The sequence below is a fragment of the Culex pipiens genome, chromosome 3, assembly GCF_016801865.2.
Source record: "Culex pipiens pallens isolate TS chromosome 3, TS_CPP_V2, whole genome shotgun sequence".
Classification (NCBI taxonomy): domain Eukaryota; kingdom Metazoa; phylum Arthropoda; class Insecta; order Diptera; family Culicidae; genus Culex; species Culex pipiens.
The window spans coordinates 110,546,845-110,571,000 of NC_068939.1; the positions used below are offsets into that span (position 1 = coordinate 110,546,845).

General features: G+C 37.1%; 1 protein-coding gene and 1 pseudogene across 3 annotated transcripts in view; one reads left to right on the plus strand and one right to left on the minus strand.

The window, feature by feature from the left end:
- LOC120422375 (serine protease inhibitor 88Ea-like) overlaps positions 1-13,284 on the minus strand; it is a 32,868-nt pseudogene extending 19,584 nt beyond the window's left edge.
- Positions 1-18,527, plus strand: part of LOC120422357 (protein CREBRF homolog) — a 39,180-nt gene extending 20,653 nt beyond the window's left edge. The window contains exons 1-6 of one of the 3 annotated variants that reach the window (XM_039585761.2): positions 6,643-7,629; positions 14,084-15,738; positions 15,804-16,009; positions 16,109-16,379; positions 16,443-16,565; positions 16,632-18,527. In XM_039585761.2, the coding sequence (XP_039441695.1) occupies positions 14,130-15,738; positions 15,804-16,009; positions 16,109-16,379; positions 16,443-16,565; positions 16,632-16,735 (2,313 nt within the window). In that variant the 5' untranslated portion in view covers positions 6,643-7,629; positions 14,084-14,129 and the 3' untranslated portion in view covers positions 16,736-18,527. Of the gene's footprint in view, positions 1-6,642; positions 7,630-14,083; positions 15,739-15,803; positions 16,010-16,108; positions 16,380-16,442; positions 16,566-16,631 lie in introns of those variants that run through there. The other 2 variants (XM_039585764.2, XM_039585760.2) reach the window with 2 other exon arrangements.
- The last annotated feature ends 5,629 nt before the right edge of the window (positions 18,528-24,156 follow it).

The following is a 24,156-nucleotide window of genomic DNA, read 5'->3' on the forward strand; positions in this document are numbered from 1 at the left end:
TTTGTCTTCGACAAAGTTGTAGGTATGGATACGGACTACACTGAAAAAAATAATGATACACGGTAACAACATTTTTGGTGTTTTTTTATTTAACTTTTTGTCACTAAAACTTGATTTGCAAAAAAACACTGTTTAAAACAAGAAAATTGCTGTTTTCTAAGTCTCACCCAAACAACCCACCGTTTTCTAATGTTGATCCGATCCGATCCTTTGAAAAAAATATTTTCAAATTTTTTAAACCAAGAGTAATATTTTAAAAGGGCGTAATATTGAATAATTGACCCTTTTGAAATGTTAGTCTTGATTTTAAAAAAATCGAAAATATTTTTTTCGAAAAGATCGGAAAATTTCACGAATTTTTCATATTTTAACATAGTGAATCGGACTATTAGTTGCTGAGATATCGACGATAGAAAATGATGGGTTGTTTGGGTGAGACTTGGAAAACATCAATTTTCATGTTTTTAAACATTTGCATGGAAATATCTCAGCAACTAAGGGTCGTATCAACAAAGTTCAAAAAAGCAAAATATAGAGCTCTTAAAAAATATTTTTTTCAAAAGTGGGCAATCATGTGCACTAATTTTAAAGATAAAACTGCGACTATTTTCAAAAAAGTTACCTGAAAATGGCTATAACTTGAAAACGGTGCCTCTTATCAAAATTTCACTGAAGTACTTCTTGATTCCAAATTTGATTTTACATCGAAAAATGAAGTTGAATTTTTTTTGCGACCAATACGTTGATTAAAAATTCATAACTCGGTCAATGATTTTTTGCACAACCTGGAAATTTCTGAAAAATTGGCATTTGATGTCCTCTTAATCATATCAAAAAATAAAAAAAATAAAAATAGTGTTTTTTGTTGCAAATCAAGTTTTAGTGACTAAAAGCTAAATAAAAAATTAAAAAAAAGATTTCGTAGAGAATTGCTCAAATAAAAAAATAATCAGTTTTTGATTTTTGTATTGTTTAAAAAAGCAAAATTTTAAAATCGGGCTTTGTCATTTACGCCGGGTGTCTTGAGAGTCTCCACCTCTTATTTCAGACAATTACATCTCGAGATATCGTGGCACCCGTAAAAAATGACAAATTTTTACAACCCGCTTTGAGCAAGGCAAAATTTTGAGTTTAAATCATCTGACCGATTCTTAGCAAAGCTACACCAAAATGTCACTTTTTCAATTTTCAATGTGATTTTCTATATGAAAAATTTCATTTTAGTTATGATCTAATAATTGCAATGTGCTCGAAATGCGTTTTCTTATCCGAAATGCCAAAAATATTGACCAAATAAGGTCTGTAAGTCATTGAATGCAGAGACGCATCGAGCTCTACAGGCTCAATAAAAACTCCTTACCTGCTCTGTATGGTAGAACAGAGCTAAGCTCTGTATGCAGCGAACAGAGCCAGCTCTGTATGGGGAAAAATAATATTGATTTGCATATATCTCAAAAACGATAAGTTTTAGAAAGTTGACATGTTCTAGAAAGTTGCTGGTACCAAAAGGTTCTATATTATTGTCTCAGACGTCATTACAATTTGATTGATTTTAGTTGTGCAAAACAAGAAAAAACTATTTATTTTCTAAGATACAAGGTATAGAATATTTTTGTTTTCGACAAAGTTGCTCAACTACCAAAAATGAACAACTCTCTCGAAGACACCAAAGCTCTATCTGCAATAGATACCGAAATAAAAAATAAAAACTATTTTTATAATAAATACTGCTTGCGACAAACACAAAGCGACCGCGTCGTACGCACAGGTAATATGAGGCATGTTTGGTAGAGATCGTCTGAAGTGAAAACTAGTATAGCAGAGTGTTCATAGAGAGTTTTTATGTTAAATGCTCTCGTCTGGATGGTTGAAAGAAATTTCAGATAAAATTATACAAATTTATAAAATTTTATTCTTTTTATTGTACTGGTAAGTAATTAAGATTAGAAACAACAAAATTATTGCACAGCTATTTTTATGTTTGTCTTGACAAAACAAATGTTTAACAAAATTACAAGTTTTGTACAACAAATTAAGATAAAAAACAATTTCAAATACGCAAGTTAAAAAAATAAAAACTAAATCTTCTAACAATTATTTTAATTTTATAAAAAGAAAATCAGTTAACATATGTTTCATTTCAGGAAACTTTGCCATTTTATTTAATTCAACAGAAAAAAAAACTATATTTTTCAAGCAAGATAACCATAAGAAAGTTTTTAGCTCTAAATAAGCTCTATGATATTTTTTTACATTTTGTCACCTTTTTTTAAATAAAATAAGAAATTGAAATTAAATAGCAAAAAACATTTTTTCTTTATTTCTCAAGCAAGGAAATCAATGAAGAGTTTCAAGCTCTAAATGCTCTCTATGGAAATTTGCCATTTTATTACCTGTATTCTAAATATTTTTTTTATTTTTCAAACAAAGGAAAGCAGTGAAGAGTTTTTAGCTCTAAATGCTCTCTATGGAAATTTGCCATTTTATTACCTGTATTCTAAATATTTTTTTATTTTTCAAATAAAGTAAAGCAGTTAAATGCTTTCTAAGGAAATTGGCCATTTTATTACCTGCATTTAAATATTTTTTTATTTTTCAAATAAAGAAAAGCAGTGAAGAGTTTTTAGCTCTAAATGCTTTCTATGGAAATTTACCATTTTATTATCTGTATTCTCAATATTTTTTTATTTTTCAAATAAAGTAAAGCAGTGAAGAGTTTTTAGCTCTAAATGCTCTCTATGGAAATTTGTCATTTTATTACCTGTATTCTAAATATTTTTTTTATTTTTCAAACAAAGGAAAGCAGTGAAGAGTTTTTAGCTCTAAATGCTCTCTATGGAAATTTGCCATTTTATTACCTGTATTCTATTTTTTTTTTAGGAAATCAGTGAAGAGTGTTTTGTTCCAAATGCTCTTTATAGAAATTTTGCTTTTTTTTCTCACTACAAGATTTTAACATCAATTGAGTTGAATAATGTAATTAAATTTAAGTTGGACAAAATAAATCGATAATATATTTTATTGTCGATTATGTTTTTGCTAACTTTCCATAGAGAGCATTTAGAGCCAAAAACTCTTCACTGCTTTCCTTTATTTGAAAAATAAAAAATATTTAGAATACAGGTAATAAAATGGCAAATTTCCATAGAGAGCATTAAGAGCTAAAAACTCTTCACTGCTTTACTTTATTTGAAAAATAAAAAAATATTTAGAATACAGGTAATAAAATGGCAAATTTCCATAGAGAGCATTTAGAGCTAAAAACTCTTTACTGCTTTCCTTTGTTTGAAAAATAAAAAAATATTTAGAATACAGGTAATAAAATGGCAAATTTCCATAGAGAGCATTAAGAGCTAAAAACTCTTCACTGCTTTACTTTATTTGAAAAATAAAAAAAATATTTAGAATACAGGTAATAAAATGGCAAATTTCCATAGAGAGCATTTAGAGCTGAAAACTCTTCACTGCTTTCCTTTGTTTGAAAAATAAAAAAATATTTAGAATACAGGTAATAAAATGGCAAATTTCCATAGAGAGCATTTAGAGCTTGAAACTCTTCACTGCTTTACTTTATTTGAAAAATAAAAAAATATTTAGAATACAGGTATTAAAATGGTAAATTTCCATAGAGAGCATTTAGAGCTAAAAACTCTTCACTGCTTTCCTTCATTTGAAAAATAAAAAATATTTAGAATACAGGTAATAAAATGACAAATTTCCATAGAGAGCATTTAGAGCTAAAAACTCTTCACTGCTTTACTTTATTTGAAAAATATAAAAATATTTAGAATACAGGTAATAAAATGGCAAATTTCCATAGAGAGCATTTAGAGCTAAAAACTCTTCACTGCTTTCCTTTGTTTGAAAAATAAAAAAAATATTTAGAATACAGGTAATAAAATGGCAAATTTCCATAGAGAGCATTTAGAGCTTGAAACTCTTCATTGATTTCCTTGCTTGAGAAATAAAGAAAAAAATGGTTTTTGCTATTTAATTTCAATTTCTTATTTTATTTAAAAAAGGTGACAAATGTAAAAAATATCATAGAGATTATTTAGAGCTTAAAACTTTCCAATGGTTATCTTGCTTGAAAAATATAGTTTTTTTTTCTGTTGAATTTAATAAAATGGCAAAGTTTCCTGAAATGAAACATATGTTAACTGATTTTCTTTTTATAAAATTAAAATAATTGTTAGAAGATTTAGTTTTTATTTTTTTAACTTGCGTATTTGAAATTGTTTTTTATCTTAATTTGTTGTACAAAACTTGTAATTTTGTTAAACATTTGTTTTGTCAAGACAAACATAAAAATAGCTGTGCAATAATTTTGTTGTTTCTAATCTTAATTACTTACCAGTACAATAAAAAGAATATAATTTTATAAATTTGTATAATTTTATCTGAAATTTCTTTCAACCATCCAGACGAGAGCATTTAACATAAAAACTCTCTATGAACACTCTGCTATACTAGTTTTCACTTCAGACGATCTCTACCAAACATGCCTCATATTACCTGTGCGTACGACGCGGTCGCTTTGTGTTTGTCGCAAGCAGTATTTATTATAAAAATAGTTTTTATTTTTTATTTCGGTATCTATTGCAGATAGAGCTTTGGTGTCTTCGAGAGAGTTGTTCATTTTTGGTAGTTGAGCAACTTTGTCGAAAACAAAAATATTCTATACCTTGTATCTTAGAAAATAAATAGTTTTTTCTTGTTTTGCACAACTAAAATCAATCAAATTGTAATGACGTCTGAGACAATAATATAGAACCTTTTGGTACCAGCAACTTTCTAGAACATGTCAACTTTCTAAAACTTATCGTTTTTGAGATATATGCAAATCAATATTATTTTTCCCCATACAGAGCTGGCTCTGTTCGCTGCATACAGAGCTTAGCTCTGTTCTACCATACAGAGCAGGTAAGGAGTTTTTATTGAGCCTGTAGAGCTCGATGCGTCTCTGATTGAATGGGAGAGGAGTTTTTTCATAAATCTGCTCCTTTCGTTGTCCCGTCACGAAAAGAAATGGCTGGCAAAAACTCAACTCAACCAAATCTTTCAGTTCAAGGAGCAAAAGATTCGTTTTTCAATTTGTGATAATGTGTAGGAGAGCAAAAGTTTTAAAAAATCAATCTGGCAAAACTGTGTCGATTTTTTTGGTGTGCCTTTTAAATTCCAGTTTTACGATGTTGTCCCGTCACGCTACATTTTCATTTCAGGAGAAGCACAGGTATAATATTGTTCATTATGCATGTCATTTCTATGTTGGAAATCAAATATCTTTTCAAATATGTAATAACATTGGGGGGTTTCTTCTTTAATTGTGCCACTACAGCCAAAACGCTGAAAAAAACTTGGGATTTTTTTGAAAAGGAGCCGTCGGTCATCTATTACTCAGTTTGATCATGAAATATCTTCATGAAACTTTCAGGAGTGATCTTTTTAGTGGATTTAATGAATTGATTACTTACATGTATGTAACCCCTTAAGAGAAAGCAACTGAACTCTAGATACATTTTAATGTGATGCATGTAATGCTAAAGTATATTTTGGCTCATTTTTTATAATTGCATTTATATCGTTAAAGCCGTTGCTAAAAAATATAAAAATCAAAATTACAAGCCTTGATTCCAACATTTGAATGGAAACAGTACATTAATCATTAGTTTTGAAAATATCGAAGTATTGACGAAATTATTGTTTTTTTACCTCAAATTCCATGCAAAAAGCTTTTTTCGGAATAGCAAAAAATGTTGTAAGGTTGCAAAAATTGTTTTTTTCAATACTCGTCGTATTTATCTAACTCGGTAAACCTCGTTGGATAAATGTACGACTCCTGCTGAAAACCTTGTGTTTTCAACTTGTTGCATAAACTACTATTGCGGTACTGTACATTGGGTTTTCTGAAAATTTCAAAATAATTTAATACAATCTCAAACAGGTTATTTGAAAAAAAAATCCCCCTGATTTTTCTGGCCGGTCTTGAAGGGGGCGATAAAACTTTGAAAAATATTTGCAACGGCCTAATAAGTTTTCATATAAAATACATTTTTATGAAATTTGATTTGTTTACTAAATTGCATTTCAGAGTGCATTTTGACAAATTGATGCCACTGTGCTCTCTTCTGGTAACTACATAGGAATCTCAGCAAGCTTAGGACAAGAATCACAGAGACAAATTGTTAAAATTTGTTTAGTTATTAATACAAAATAATGGATATAAAATTAAAATAAATTCTTGGGTATGTGACGTAATAAAATATAATCCCGCTGATTATCCCAACTTCTAGCTAAATGATGTTGACATCTAAAATCACCTCAAATATCTCCATAATACATCCTCTCTCGCTTTCTTAATAGTTTTGTTTACATACTTTCAACCTGGCGTACATGATACATGTGTGCGAGTATTCGTAAATATCTGTGTACTATCACGAATCGGAATCCATCAGCCCGAATTATCGCACCACAACTCACGCCTCGCGCACGAACATTTGTCCACCAGTGTAGGTATAGCAATGAATGAATGAAAGAAGGAATCGCGCGAGATAGTGTCGCGCTCGCGCTCCCTTTTACCAGGTGTGAGTGCGCGCGCGAAGATCCGCTCGCGATCGGGTTCGGCCCGTTGAATTGTGTGCTGGCGGGTCAGTCTTGCACAGTCGTTGATAAACAAAAGTCGCGTTTTGTATTTTTGCGCTAGGACAAACGAGTTTGAAAGGTTTCCAAATTATTTGGTTGTCGCGCTCTTTATATGTTGGTGAGCTGATTCGATTAGGCAAGTCGCGAAAAAAAGCAAGAAACAAAAGAAGGATTTGAGTTTTAATTCGTGGCACGAGTGCCAAAGTTCGGCTTATTGATTCCGGAGTGCCAGCTTCGGGGGCACGTGTTATCGTGTTGGCTGTTTTTTTTTTTGAAAGTCTGGGCATAGTTTCAATTCAAATTTGATTAGTAGTGTCGCGCCGCGCGCACACACGTTGGAAGGAGCTCAGCACAAAGGAAGTGGTAAAGTGCCAACTTGAAAAGTGAGCAAAAATGGCCGCCGTCGCGCAGGAAACGTCCGAGCAGTGAATGGCGATGGTCCTGCTTGCGTGTGCTAATTTACGCCACTGATAACCGACGGTCAGCTTATCTTATCAGCTCGGGCGAGCACATGCTCGAATGAGTGCAAAAAACGGTGGTGATTAATTTGTTTTTGTTGTGAAAGGAAAAAGTGGAACACACGTAATAATAATTTAAATTCGAAGAAAACAAAAACAATATCGTAAAGGCGAAAAAGTGTGTGGCGATAAACATAAGAGAAGAGGCTTAAACCCGTTTTCACAAAAATAGACAACATTCAAACGCGGAAATAGAGTGACCACTAGCGAAAAGTCGAAAAAATTAGCAAAATAAAAAGAGGCAACACTCAAGTGAATGAACTCACAAAGTGTGCTGTAGCACAACAACAAAACACACGCGCGCTCCCGAGTACATAAACCAGAACCAAAACAAGAATAACAAGACTGATCAGATCACAACACTACTCACACACAGAAGCTGAAAAGTGGAAAAACCAGCCCCATTAGACGCGCGCGTGTGTGTGTGTTCTAGTGGTGGGTTTTGCTGGTGTGTGCTGAATAATTCGATGTAAGTCACTCAACTAAGGAATTTCTGCCACTAATTTGATCTATTCAGAACAGCCCGCACCGCACAGCCCAAGCTAGTTTGTAGAATAGTAAACAAAACCATACGAAGATAGTAGAGGAATGTTAGCGTCACATGGCGAGTAGAATCGGTGTTAATGAACTCTTTCAAGGGTAACAGTTTGTAGGAGACTGTGAATTGGGGCTTTGATTGGATCGAACTTGATTGGAAGATAATTTTAAAAGAGAGATGAGGATTAGAGGCTTAACACATTTTGACATTTTCCTGAAATATTTCTGCGCAAATGAAAATGCTTGTAGCCGGGAAACCTGTAAACAATCTGTGAATTATTCATAAGAACGAAGGGAACCTTGGAACTTTTGACAATATTCATGAACAAAAACTAACAAAAATAATCAAGGTTGATTTTCGAATTTTTGGCACATCTTTACAGTTATGCTATTTCCAAATAAATTTATGAAAAACCACAATTTTTCTGAACTTTTGAATTAAGAATTTGTAAAGAGATTTAAAAGACTTTATGCTGATGCAAATATTTTTCAAAGTGTTTGTCCCTCGACTCTGGCCAAGATCGCCCACTGAGAAAAGGAACGTCCTGATCGGCTGAACTGGTCGTTGCGTTTCTCAGTGGATAATGGGGGGAGGGTCATAAAAATAAAAATTATAGAAATGGAAATTACAAGCCAAAATTTTAATATGAAATTTTGACAAAAAAAAATTGCTTGCCCCCTGATTTATCGGGCCGAGTTTGATAATTTTTTTTCTTTTTTTTCAGAAAACAATTTAAATAGCCTTTGTTTTAGAAAAAAAATCTATTAAGAATACATTATTTAAAGGTTATTCAGTATTTTGATAAAATAGGGAACTTTGAGCCTTTTTTGACATTGTGAATTTAGGAATCATAGATTAAAAACTAAATTAATCCACCTATGTGGTTGAAGCCTTCCTCACTTATTACCAACAATGGCTGAAGTTTGGTATGCCGGATGATAGGGTATCTCTCATATTCCGGGAATGTCCCCAAGGGGCCACCGGGAACCAGTTCCAGAATGGCCAGAATGGATCAGGGAACAACGGCATGACCGTAGATTGACATATCTTTCAATTTCATGAAGTTTGATATGTCGGATGATAGGGTTTCTCTCATATTCCGGAAGTGTTCCATGGGGCCACCGGTAACCGGCTCCAGATTGGCCAGAATGGGTCAATGAACAACGGCATGACCGTAGATTGACATATCTTTCAATTTTATGAAGTTTGGTATGCCGGATGATAGGGTTTCTCTCAAATTCCGGGAATGTCCCCAAGGGGCCACCGGAAACCAGTTCCAGAATGGCCAGAATGGATCAGGGAACAACGGCATGACCGTAGATAGACATATCTTTCAATTTCATGAAGTTTGATATCTCGGATGATAGGGTTTCTCTCATATTCCGGAAGTGTTCCAAGGGGCCACTGGTAACCGGTTGCAGATTGGCCAGAATGGATCAGCGAGCAACGGTATGACCGTAGATTGACATATCTTTCAATTTTATGAAGTTTGATATGTCGGATGGTAGGGTTTCTCTCAAATTCCGGGAATGTCCCCAAGGGGCCACCGGAAACCAGTTCCAGAATGGCCAGAATGGATCAGGGAACAACGGCATGACCGTAGATTGACATATCTATCAATTCCATGAAGTTTGATATGTCGGATGATAGGGTTTCTCTCATATTCCGGAAGTGTTCCCAAGGGGCCACCGGTAACCGGTTCCAGATTGGCCAGGATGGCTCAGCGAACAACGGTATTACCAAAGATGGACATATCTTTCAATTTCATGGAGTTTGATGTGCAACATGATGGGTTTTCACCAAAAAAGTCAAGTTGGCCGTTCATCGGGTACCCGGGAACCGGTTCCAGGTTACCCGGAAGTGGCCACTAACACTCCAGAGTGGTTCTGGCAATCGTGTATTGTGTTTTTAGTAAGTTTTATGGATCAATTTCAACTATCATGAGAGTATTGGTATCACATATATGTGAAAAACAGTAAAACATGAACTTTTCGGATGTTCCGGATTTCCGGAACCGGTAAGTCACCTGGCCCTGATATTAATATTTGTGGTCAAATTACAGGTAAATACTTGTCCAATGCAACCCAGAGCATCCTGATTGGTTGAAATTTGCCGGAGATACAGGTCGTCAAAGTTGGGGTCTCAAAAAGGTCCTTTTTCGGTTGTAGCCGATTCCCGGTGGCCACAGTGACCAAATCCTGGTTTCCAGGTCGGTTTAGGAAAGGGGACGTTCTAAGCTTTCATTTGTGACCAAAAGAACCGGAATCGGTCAAAAACTGAATTTTTGAGATTTTTTTTAAAGTGTGTGGTCGAAAAGGACCCCAATACCTTATGTGTGTTTTTTTTTAATACCAGAGGAAGGTAAACATAAAACAAGAGTTAAAAAAATTATTGAACAACAGTTCATAAAAATTATATTATATTGCAACATTTTTTTTTTGAAGTTTATGTTCCTCGACTCTGACCTGAATAAAATGGGGAGGGCATTAAAAAAATAAAATAAATAAATAACAAGCCACAAAATTTTAAGAAAAAAAGTGTCATAAAATGAATAATACACCAGTCCAGTTGTTTTTTGATCATAAGCTTCAGAAATATTTAAGTATAGACGATATATTTTTGCGGTGCTTTACATTGTAAATTTACAAAAAAAAATCCAAATATTTTTTCAACGAGCAAAACATGCTTGATATGATTACACCGTCCCACAAAATTTCTGCCCAGAATTAATTCGCATGAACTTCAGGGTTCCCAGAAACACGTACAATTTGAATTTTAAAAAAATATTTAGTCAGGGCCGAACCTTAAAAAATATGTGCAGTGGCCTACCTAAGGAGGACACAATGATAACTGATTTTAGCGTGGCATACTTTATGGATAAAGACTTTTGAAGAAACGATATCTTTCAAATGATGTAGGAAGCTTTAGACTTTTTAAAACTTTTTGGGTCCATTATTTAAATAAATACTTTAAATAAGACCTGCCCTTACTTTTAGACTCAATTTTCACATTTTTGATTGCCCTTTTCAGGTTTTAAAGACAAATCCTAACTTTTTTAAAGTTATTTTAAAATTCTGATTTGAATGCTAACAAAATTTTTTTTTTTAATATTTAACAAGATTTGTTATAAGTAAGGCTACCAACTGTACGGATTTTCGACCCTCTTCGCGGATTTTTGACAGGCCGGAATTTTTGTAAGGAATTTCACGCATAATACGGATTTGTATGGAATTTGTATGGAAGCTTTTGTTAATTAGACATTTTAATTTAACTGGGAGTTTGATTTAAAAAGGGAGAGTTTTCTGGGGTTTTCTCAATTCAAACTTGATTTTTTTTTTCTTTCATATGTTAATAGGACCTTTAAAAAAACACTCTAGAATTGTTCTTTTAGACATTCCTTACTAAATATATTTATCCATTAAAAGATCCAAAGGCTTTCTAAAACTTGTGAAAACCTTTAAAAATTTGAACTAACAAATCTAGAGTTTTTTTAAAGGTCCTATAAACTGTTGTGTTTCACATGTTATAGGACCTTTTCAATAAATAAAAACTCTAGAAAAGTGTTCGTGAAAACACTGAGAACGATATCATTCGTAAAAGCAAACTTGACATTTCGTAAACTTTTAAACGTTTAAAATAAATGAAGACCATAATGTTTTGATTCAAATCACGGTTTATTCTATGAATACTTTTAAACGTGCAAGTCAAAAGCACTCTGATAGCATTTTGTGAAATTTGTTACCGTAATCTGGAGTGAACCGGGACTACAGTCTTAATAGGGACAGCAGTTTTTAGAGCACCCAAAGCTTTTTAATTTGGAAATGAATGTACACATTTTGCTGGCCTGAGTCTGTTCTAACCGAAACCAACTAGAAAAATCAAAATATTGTGCTCCAATATGGTTTAAACTGCTGTCCCAATTCGCCCCATGTGTCCCGATTGTCCCCAGTTTACGTTAGTTTTAAAATGAAACAGTTTTTTATTTGTTTTGTTGTTTAACTGGACGCTCGATAACTGGGCCGTAGCCTAGAGAAATTAGAGAAATCGTAAAGTTTTACGCTACGATGTAATTAAATCATCATAAATTCCTTTCTATTTCTGAAACCGACCTGATTCTTTGCTAATCACCAGGTAACCTCCTTTCTCTGTTATCCAACACGACGAAAATTATGGTGCAAGATTTGTGGCGCCCAAATACATTCTTTCTTCTTAGCTTTCCTTCATGACAGGTACATGTACTCTGCCTTAGACGTTCGTTAGCTGCCCACATCCAACGATGCTTGCGGATCCTTCTTCACTTTCAACGGAAAAAGCTGAGCTAAAAATATAACACTGCGACAAAATAATGACGGTGGCGCTAGATTAGGGTGGCTAAGCTATTTGCGGAACCACTTTGTCGTATTATGATTTTTTTCCTATTTTTAATTTTTACTTTTAATTGAATTAAGATTGAAGTTGACCCAGTCCGCCCAAATCTTGACCAGTATAGCTCGAGGATGAGGCGGGAAGTCCGCTCTGGGACACGAACCTGATCGTGTCAAAACAAAGGAAAATCACTTCCTACGCTCGTGCACGGATCGTAAATAAAGCAAGCTGTGAGCTGTGTGGGGACGGGGAAAATTCAACAATAAAAAGCACAATGATGTAAACCAGCAGGAGTTGAGTTGGGTTTTGGGACAGGAAGAACGTCACGAGGCGCGTGTTTCAACACCATCAGAGCAGGCCGTGATTATACAACACTTGGTAGGGCTTTTCTGCCCCCCAACACCACCACCCCAGTCATTGGAGGTGAAGTTCAAGGCTTTTTCCTGAGAGAGGTGTTTATTTATAACATTGTTTACCTCTCTAGCCGCACTTGGCGTTATTCGGGTCTCGAAGCCGGTTTCGACGCTGGCTGGCTGGCCATTACCGATACACCATCAACCATCAAACCAAAGCGAAATCTAAGCAGAATCGGCATCGGGCGTACACACAGCGGAGCTATGTGCTATGTTGAATGTTTGTAAATATGTGGCTTGAATACATAGGCCAGCGGGTTTGTTTTGACGGAAATCTAGCAGAGTGGAATGAGAAGGAGAAAAACGAGCTTTGATAAATGTTTACCTTCTGCATTGGGGACCCCGCACGAGTGGCACGAACCAAGATCGGTGTGAGATATCGATTGGCATAAAATATTAATAAGATCTAGATTTGCTTTATTTTATGAAATTTTGTCACGGTGGCGATTTCCGGAAAACTTTGTAGATCCTAAAATTACATTATACATTATGTGGGTTAAAATGATTTTGAAAAATATTCGCCTTTTAATCAACTTCACAGCATCTACAATAGTCACGGTAATAAATATTAAATTTGTGTAAGTAGAGTATGAATTCTTACACCCAGAACTGGGAATCGGCACACGAGAGGATAAAGAGCACGGTTCGGTAGTAACATGATACCACATGATACTATGAATAGACGGAAAGGATAAGACCCAAAATATCCGAGAGTACTTTACTCATGGGTGCATTTTCCTAAAAAGTTCATCTTTCAAAAACAGAAAAAAGTGCCGATACCGAGACTCGAGCCCACCGCTTTCGGCATAGTGAACCGTGCCTTTGCCGTATCGGCCACCAAGATTCAGTAACTAAGTGGTGGTAATTTATCCATATAAGCTTCTCAATCGGATGAACTGCTTCAATGAACAAATGAACACGATTTGTTGTTGCTGTTAGCGCGAGAGTTCTATACTCTCGCAAAATGCAACGTATACAAAGAGACTCGGAATCACAAACAAAGCAAATTTGTATAGCTGTAAGAAGACAATTGGGCTCATTGGACTTGGTTGTTGTCATTTTATTTGACTTAGGTCTGTGTTTAGGATGAAACGAGGGTGGTTTTAGCAGAAAAAAAACCTTTTTTCTAGGAAGGTTTCTAAAACACCTTTCAAATCAGGAAAAGATAATAATGAACAGACATTTCTGTCTAAAGAAAAAAAAATAGTGAACCTTATTAAAAAATTATATAAATCACTCGGGTTAGTTTTCCAAAGGTCCGATGCGCCAGCTGGAAATAAGACTTCTTTTCGTTCGGTTCTCGATCAATTTACGAATTATCAAAATCAAAAATGCTTTGAATTTTACATCGATATCTTACTTGCAGAACTTCTTTTTTGTCTCGTTTGATAATTTCCTATTTGCATGAAAAAAATGAATTAATAATGAGTTTATATTAATTTGAGTAGGTTCTCATCCAAGCTCCATGGTGGACCAAGAAACGTTTGTTTGAGTAATTGTGTATGAATTGAATATATTAAATTTTGGTTTAAATAACAACAAAAGAAGTTCCAGTTTTTGATAAACAGCATCCCTTACACATATTTTTCCCTCTTTCCCTTCCACAGAGTCACCCCCAATTCCGATTTGAGTCTGGTCAGCACAACCACGGATATGAGCGGTGTCGGTAACGCTCAAGGTCATACCGGCTTCTTCAATGTTCCGGAGTTTTACGATCAGTCCAACAGCAGCCTAGGCCACTCCTCGATCAAGCTAGAGTCGTCTGCGTCGCCCAGTCCATCGCCGAGCAGCAACCAGCACCATCATCACCATCACCAGCACAGCATGATGGACGCACTCAGCAGCAATCCGATCCTGACGACGGCGTCGGTTCCGATTCCGTCCCGCAACAGCGGCGGTAACCAGCGGGTCGCCCCGGTTGATCTGTCGGAGTACGTGTTTGATATTGAGCAGAGTCAGTCGCCGCAGATGTTGCAGGACATTAGCTTCATCACGACCAGTGCTGGGACCAATTTGAACACCTCGACGCCGGTGGACACGATCTTTACGCTGCAGAACATCTCCGAGAGTGGATTCGTGAGTGATGGTATTCAGATTGGGACGATCAACATGAGTGGATTTGGAGGGCCTGAAATTTGGAACACGGACTCGTTTGGTCAGATTGTGTCTCCGTCGTCGACGGTTTCCTCCGTGGCGCATTTGACCGGTCAGCAGGGTCAGTTTCACATGGATGAAGACGATATTTACCAGCTGGATAAGGATGAACTGATTGGTGATGCCACGCTGGGAGATATCTTTGCGACTGATTTACTACACGAAGATCTGCTGCTATTGAATCCTACTTTGAGCCAGCCGTCGCCGAATCTCAGCGGAGATAGTGGAAGTGGAAGTGCAATTCATTTATCGCCTAGTCTGCCACAGCAAATATTACGATCAAATACGAATGCAAACAACAATATGGCCATGTCCGGCAATGTGCATCTGACGAACGATCTGCTGCTTCCAGCAAACTGTGAAATGTACGAAGATCACACCCAAATCTCCACTTCTCCGTACAACACTTCGAATAATGTCAGCTCTCCGGCGGCCTTTTCCCCTGGAAGTCACAGCTCCAGTCCGTCGCTGGGATTCACACAAACGTTGACTCCGCCGACCCACAATAGACTCCATCAGCAAATTCAAATGAATACCATGAACAACAACAGCCGTTTGATCAAGATGGAAAATGCCGAGAAGTCAAAGGCCCAGAATGTGACCAACAACAACCCAGGCAACGTTGGTCAGGTGCAGTACAATCCAAAGTATTCCACCTTGCAGCAGCTGTTGATGAGCAACACCGGAGCCGATCGGAGCGGCATGATGCTGGGTCAATCCGTGCCCGGAAACTCGTCGGTGCTGATGAACGGAACTTCGCTCAGCCCGGGTGGATTCAGCAATCGCCGTATGCTTCACCACCTGCAAGCGCAGGCCGGTTCCAGCACCAACTCGGGAATCGGTGGCGCTGGCAGTGCTGGTGGCACGAGCGGTGGAACCATGTCCCGGCTGTCCTCGTCGGCTCCGACTCACGTGGGCATGGATATGTTGATGTGGCAGCGCCGTGAACCCCGTCCGCATCTGCTGTCGACCGGAAGTGTGGCCGAGGCAGGATCAACCTCGTCACTGAGCACCGGCAGCGTTCTTAGCCCGGAAGCACCGGATTTTTCACACGACGAAGGATATTCAGACGACAGCGAACACTACGAGGACTTTTCCAGCGGTGATGGTGAGTTTGTGATTGAGGGGTGACCCTTTTGTTGAGTCTAAACTTCCTTTTGTTTCCTCCTGCAGACGATTCCGACATCGAGGATGGCGGCAGAAGCGGTCCGTCGTCCAGCAGCTCCAAGGCCAAGCGCTACTTCTGGCAGTACAACGTCCAGGCCAAGGGTCCCAAGGGTCAGCGGCTGGTCATCAAAACCCAAACCGAGGATCCGCACGTGCTGAACGAGGTCACTGATCCGGTCTTCAGCCCGAACTGCTCCGTGCGCGGTATCAAGGTTTGTAGTCTAACATCCGTCGCGTACGCTGCTCTTTCTTGGCACCAGATACCAGAATTAAAAACGTGTACCTCTTTTTCTCTTGATAATTTTCTTAAGAACCTTCGTTTACAGCACAGTGGTAAAGCACGCAAGGGCGACGGTAACGATCTGACGCCCAATCCGAAAAAGCTGCACAACATCGGCAAGGAGCTGGACAAGCTGGGACGCGTCATCAACGACATGACGCCGGTCAGCGAGCTACCGTTCAACGCGCGGCCCAAGACGCGCAAGGAGAAGAACAAGCTCGCGTCGCGGGCCTGCCGACTCAAGAAGAAGGCCCAGCACGAGGCTAACAAACTTAAGCTGTACGGCCTGGAGACGGAACACAGTGAGTTTAGACTATTTCTACCCCGCTTGAGTTTTGGATATTTATCATTCTTCCTTTCTACAGAGCGCCTAATCAACGGTATCAACCAGATGAAGCAGATCATTATGACCAAGTGCAGCCAGGTCCCAACCGAATCCGTCGAAGAGTGCTCGCAAAGGATGGACGGTCTCGTCCAAACTGCAACCAGTAAGTACACCAACAAGACGATTCAATCTTCGAAATCAAAATTAAACGATCACGTTCTACTTGCAGAGATCAAAATCGCCGGAAACTCGACGGAGTTTGTCAACAAAATCCTAGAGGTCCTCAAGGCCGGCCAGCACGTCAACATCGACAAGGTGCTGGAGGAGTTTTAATGCGGATCGGTGCCTCCCCACCCGGCGGAACGATTTGATTGATGAGACTGTAAGATAATACCTAGGATGCTAAGCAGCGAGAGAGACGGATGGAGGGAAAAATCAATTCTATCTTTTTTAATCACCCGAGAGAACTGAAAGAGGGCTCGTGCACAAGAAAAAAAAATCATAAAAAAACGACCGCCATTTTTGTACGGTGCATCCGCGGCACAATAAGGAACCACCATATTGAACACTACGGTTAAGGGAGATACGTGGAAACTTTATTTTTCTGCTTGTGAATTTGGCGGGACCGGTAAAACTGGACCCCCCGGAAATCGAACGACGTGGTGATATCTGATTGCGGTTGAACCGAGAGTGATACAGCTTCGAGCTCAACAGAAGAAGGGAAAGTGAGGAAGATTGGATACGCCAGCATGTAGTGCTCCTTAAGGTTTGTTGAGATTAAAGGCTCGAACATTTTATTCAAGTTTAACTGATTCGAAGAAAGAGATGAAATTGTTTGGAAACGATGGCTGGGCGGGTGGTTTGTTTAAACTTAGGTTTGAGTGTGGCACCCGTTCGCATTGGGCGACGAAAATGAAACTGCTGATGATAACGTATGTACCTTATATATTCATATTATAAACTATATCTTACTATCAAGTTTGATTATATCGAGATAAGCAGGAGTTATTTTATCCTGAAACGAGTGGTAGAGTTAAGCAGAGCTGAGAACGGTCAGAGTGTTGTAAGTTTTAGGGCCGACATATTTTTTAATCATATTACAAACAGCTATATTATTCATATATTGCCCCCCTCTCTGTTACATATATGTATTGGACGCAACGCTGTCCCATTCGCGCATGATTCTAAGCAAAAAATGCATTAGGTTAGATACTTTTTTACTTCGGTTTGCTTCGAAAAAGTGAAAATGATGTGTTTTGTTCTGTAAATTACAGAGAGCTACCAGTGTAAGGGTGTATAATTCTTTTATTGTTTCTCAATTTGGAAAGCAGGAACGAAGACGACGATGGAAAGTTTTCACTTTTTTGAAATACTGGTTCCGGTGGCCGACGGTAAATTGTTTCAACCATCGTGTGATGTACAAATTGGATCTATCCGGAGGGGTCAATTCAAACGAGGATTTACAGTGCATTTACAATGTCAACGTTGTTGAAACAATTTGCTTACTTCCAGAGCCCAAAACATAGCACGTTTACATATATAGCTTATAGCATTCAGTTTTGTTCAAGTTTTCCATTTTCTATTTTAGTTTGTTCTTATTAAAACAACATCTGTGATTATCTTTGTTAGTGAGTGTCTTTTCGGTTTTTACTTTGAAGGAAGGTAGTTTTCTAAACGAAAGAGCGTAGGGATTGCATAGTTTTAAGCGTAGGATTGTTCAATTCAAAATCAATTTATTGGCGCTAGATGAGAACGACGAGTATATTTGATAAAAGAGATATTAGAAGGTTCCTAAAATTGTTTGGTTTGATTTGATTACGAGATGAGAGCAGATTCCTTTTAAACACACGTTTCGTTCGTCGAGCTGGACTCATTTTAATTAAGTCATGCATTTCTCTGTATTTTGATCCATTGCATACACAATTAAAGATAAGTCCAACTTTTTCGCATCAATCAATAATTTCCGTACGAAAAAAAGCACAGAAAACAGCGAAAACGAGTAACAGCAGCCACGAAGAGAAACTATTTACTTGGACTGAACGAATTACACAGATTTTGAAATAACCTTGCGAATATCATTTTAAGGGTACCTGCGAGAAGAAACGTGTAACAAAAAAAAAAACAACAGATATTTAGGGATCTTAAAGATAAGGATTAGTGCACACGCTGGAAAAAAAAAATCTGGTCGATACTACTACCTCATAAAATTGACAAAATAACGATAGCACGGTAGAAAGAGAGTACCAAATAATTTAACTAAAAGTTGAACAAAGTCAGCAACCAATAAAAAAAAACAACAACAAACAAACAAGTAACAAATAGGTCTGACAGGTTGGAAGCGCAACGATTTGTGAAAACCGCAAATAGAATGACCAGAACCAGAATACGAGTATGCCGATGCCATAAGAAAACATAACGAACCGAGCACCAATTATAGAACTGTAGGGAAAACGTGACGTTATGAACGCACCACGAAAAGACTTGCGCGTGTGTTTTAAGCCACGAACCGATTTTCCATTTGAGAAAGGAACACACAAACACACACACACATACATATACACACAAATAACATTGTATAACAAACTGCATGAAGATATTGAGCGGTGTCAAAGATTTCCTCCTACAAAATTTTCAACCTTTTCGACTTTCAAAGTTATTGACCTCTTATGCTATCTGAACATCAACCTTAAAAATCAAGCATCTAAGTACCATCAAATTATATATTTGTAAAAGAATCAGCTACTATAGCGAGGATCAGTCTATATTCTGATGACTAAACAAAATGCTTGTAATACTTCATGGAGATCATAAACATAACATATGTAATAGCTGTGCTTATGTTGGATAAGATAAACATTCGAAATAAAAGAAGCCTAAACACAGTTTTGAGTTATGTTTATTTCCGAAAGTCATATTGAATGAATAAAATATAGAATGTGATGACACATTACGAACAACAACGATTTTACCATGTGTTGTATGTTAACAAGACTGTTATGCCACCATAGATTTTTGTTTCCCGGTACGAGAATCGAACTCACGACCTCTGGATTGGAAATCCAGCACGCCGCTAATGTAAACCCATCTCTTACCGGTCAGTGTTCCCAGTGAGTAGTTTTACTCTTTGGAGGGACCTGACTTTGCCGAGCCAGACAGGAATCGAACCCATCAACTTCCGCTTACAAGGCGAAACCCGTAACATCACGGTCACGGTCACTCATATTCAATGTGAAAAATTACGGCAGTGATTGAGATTATGTAAAATGTCTAAAAAAGGTTGTTTTGACAAAAATGTTTGATCAATCTGTTACTAAACGATCTTATCCCTATCAGCTTGAAAGGCAAGATTTTTATTTCAGAATTTCAAGTAATTTTTTAATTATTTATTTATGGCTGTAAATGGCATTATTCCCGATAGGCCATTTTTCGGTTTGTTCTGTATTTTTTCAGCAAAAAAAAACTCGAAAATCATGATTCAGAATGCAGAAATCCAAAAATGGTTTCATACATGTTCATTGTTGACGCATTTTACTAAACGTGATTTATTTTTCATTTCATTTAACCTTCATGGACATTAAATCAAGCACAATCATTCATAGTCATTGCACCAATTTTGAATGACATCATGTCGTCAGTTGTTCTATCTTGTGACAACGACCATTTAGTACTTTTCGAGAAAATCGATTTTTAAAGTTTGTTGGTAAATAATTTCAAAATTATGAATGATAGAGCCAAACTTTTTGAATTAATCGGTTCTTATATTGTTCGTTTCTTTCAAAGGTACACGCCGCGCGGCATTTCAGAATGTGCCGCAGACACTGTTGCCAGCGATTTTCTGCACTTTTGGTGCAATAAAAAACATACCCGGCAACAATGCCATGCAATTCGAAGAAGAAGACCAACAAAAACAAAACGCGCAGTATGGGATTTGACAGCGCGCATTTGCCGAAAGTGCGGCGCGTCGTTTCGAGGCTGGTATGCCGCGTGTATTTTTCGGGAATACGCGCAATACTATCGCGTGACAAACGCTCCAAGTTTCAACTAATTTGGTTACACCAGTTAAAAGATACAGTAAATAATGTAAACAAAAATCTGAAAAGCACGTGTCACAAGTGTGTTTCGAAAGTAAAATTGTACTACTTGTCACAAGTGTGCACAGAATTCCCATTCAAACTAAAATAGGCTTAAATTAATGGTTTAACCGACTTAATCAGTAAATTTTCAAAAACAAAAGGTTGCCTTGCCTTTAGAAAGTATGTGTGTACATAAATTTGTGAAAAACAAGAAAATTTTTCCACATTTTCCAAAAAAACATGTATGACGTGTGCACAATCATTTTGATGATAAATTGGGTACTAAAGCCCTATGCCAATTTTTATGTACAACGGTAAAAAACACGATTAAAAACCATTTCTGATCACTTTTTTCATTTTAATGCAATTTTTTTTTTTTACAAGGCAACATTTTTTCGATGGATCAACTATGGTCCCCTTGGAACGACCTGTCAAGTAGGAGCTTTTCTGTCAAGAAGGACCGCGAGGTTAATTTTTCAAAATTGATTTAAAAATCCATTTTAAGGTCTTTATAGTCGTACAAAGGGTTATTGTATTCAGAAAAATAAGCTTTATCGCTGTGAACAATAATATCAGCAATCTAAGCTTCGTTTTAGGACCCAATTGGTCTATGTCACAAGTGTGTATTGCGATATCCGGGAGTCAGAAGCGAGTTTCCAAAATCAGGTTAAAGCATCTTGTAGTGTTTTTTAAGTATAGCAAAACGTCATCATTAACTCATTTTTGACCAAAATGGTCTATGTCACAAGATAGCACACAGCTGACGTTGTTTTATTGGTATTCAATCAAAACAAGTTTGACTGATTTAACACGACTGTACTGCTCGGCACTTGGATACAGAATGAATGAAAAGTGAGAAAGAAAGAGAAAGCGCGCGTGAATGAATGACGTTTGTAGTTAGTGTCCATAAACTACGAATTTATAACGTTATACAACATCATTATCATGAACTTAAAGGGAGATGAAACGTTAGTACTTTGATTTGTTTCTCTATTGTGTGGATCATTAAATATTTATAGAGTGAATTTTCAGAACAACTGTTCCTATGCAGATAGAACCTTTTGAAAATTTAATCTAGATTTCACCACAAAATATTTCATTTACAGCGCAATTTCATAACAGTGGTGACATCTTGTGTAATTTTCATATTTTTAGTACAAAATATTGTACGCAATCTTGAATACAACATTGTTAGCAATGTTGAGTACGTTATTGCATGCAATATCTTTTCAACGAAGTAAAATTGCACATAACTTTGTGTTTGGTAATCAAATGATGCATAAAACTGAAAAAAAATAATTCATTTTAAATCTAAGCAGTTCTACATTGAACTCACAAGATCAATATGTTCAAAGTTTTAGGATCGAGTTCGAATACCGTCAGCTAAGGTGAATGGAACACATGGAGCATTATTGGCCATTGGTACTAGCAGTAATGGCTAAATAAGGGACATTACCACGTGCTGCGTATTTTGTAGGGTCATACAAAGCTGTAAAGTTTTACTTCGAATTCATTGAATTAAAACAATAGCCACTACCCGCGGGAGCAAAAGGGATAGGCTGTTTGTTTACAATCAAAAACAAACCATCCACTTTAACGACCCCCAGGTCTTTTGTGATCTCTATTGCAAGTTTCTGTTCAAACGTAGGTGTCCTAAGGTGGATGGAGAGAGCGCCCAAACCTCTTTCCACCCCAGGGTTCGAACTGACGACCTTCGGATTGCGAGTCCAACTGCCGCCAGCGATTCCACCGAAGCAGGCTAGGTTTGATGTGTTGTTTGTACTTAAAGCGTCATCCAAGGCCGGGAACGACGTTTATCTTCCTCATCCGATGGAAGGTTGGAGCAGATGGGAATCGAACCCATGATCATCCGCTTGCAAAGCGGACATCGTAACCATTCGGCCACGCACTGCCAGGGTTATAAAATTAAGCTTAAATTGCTGATATTATTTTTTCCCAGCGATAAAACTTATTTTTCTGAGTGCAATGACCCTTTGTAAGAACACAAAGGTTTAAAAATGGATTTTGGATTTTGCTTGACAGCTCGTTCCAAGTGGATCATAGTTGATCCATTGTAAAATATTGTTGTCATTTTTTTTTGCATTAAGAGGTTACATACATGAAGAAAATCACAATCACTCCTGAAAGTTTCATGAAGATATTTCATGATTAAACTGAGTAGAAGCCGATTTACTCTTGTGATTAGTGCGCTGCCCACGGGGAAGCGCTGTCTGTTTGTGTGCATGGGGTGATTGGTTATTATAATTGAATAATGACATCATAAGCGCAGTGCTTCTGGGGACGCGCAGTCCTGTTTTTTCGCGATAATTTTCGTCGTAAATGATCGTAAAAATTTATTCAAACTGGCAGTTTTAGTATATACTCATCAAACTATCGATTTTATGAAGAGTAAAGCGTAATTTATTTACTATTTTTGAAATTTGCTCGCGTTATCTAAATTGTAAAAACAGTAAAAATATACTGATAAGTCCAGCCCATAGCACTACTGCTCGGCTGGCACGCGTTCGATAAAAAAAACTTTTTAAAATATTCATCTATCTATCTTTCTGCAGCCTGCCTAAGATTTAAAATTTTCAACCGATAAACAAAATACTCATGGTCACATCACTGCCACTCGTGAATCCTGACCTCTTACCCATCTACTAACCCCCTCAAAACTCATGTGATACTTTGTCGGATTCCCATCCACTTCCCCGTGACCCTACCACTGGTCGTGGCCGGCGCCGGTATTGATCAGCATGGTAGGGGCCGTTGAGAAGTTGCGAAGCGAGGAAAGATAGCTCCCACTTAGCTTCCACGGCTCGTGGATGTAACTTCTGGAGGTCCTGGTCAATAACGGAGTAGCAACTGCGGGTGGGCACCTATGCTTATGCTTGTGCTTAGTAGAAGCCGATTTAGGCTTGAAATTTTGCCATGCGCAAAGTGAACTGTCAGACTTTGTGAGCGTTTTTCTCTAAACACAGAGTTGGTTTACGGGTACCACGTTATCTCGATATGGGATGGACCAAATTGGCTGATATTTGAGGTGAAAACTCTCCAGACACCTCCAAAAGCACGTGTTTGTGAGCACCCCGTGTGCATGACGGATCCTGATTTTCAAATTTAGCTTTTTTTTAAATACAAAAATCAAAAACTGAAAAATTTTTAAATGAAAAAAAATATTTTCGTCGTTTTTTTTTTAAATAAAGTTTGAAAATCGGCCATCGTCATGCACACGGGACCGGTTTAACGAGCCTTCACCAAAATGTTGAGCTGATTTGGTCGAATCAGTGTTGAAATATCATGGCACCCGTTTTAAGAAACTACTTAATTCATGTCTATAAAAAAATGTATATTTTAATGCCCTGAAAAAATAATAATAGAAAAGTTTAATTGTGTGCTCAGAACAACCTCTGACGTTTTTGCAGATTTACAGATATATAACCCCTTAAAATGAAAAAAAAGTGATCGGAAATTAAAAATATGAAATATGAAAAAGCACGTGTTTATGAGGACCCCTGTGTTCATGCTTTCCCTCACATTGAGTATGTGCCGAAATTGTGTTGGTCGGTGTAATCAATTGCCTTTCTTAGTAGTCTTACAAACTGTTAGAAGAATGTTGAACCTTTTCGACAGATTTGTAAACATTTTTAGTTTCAGCTGTATCTACCAGTAAAATTA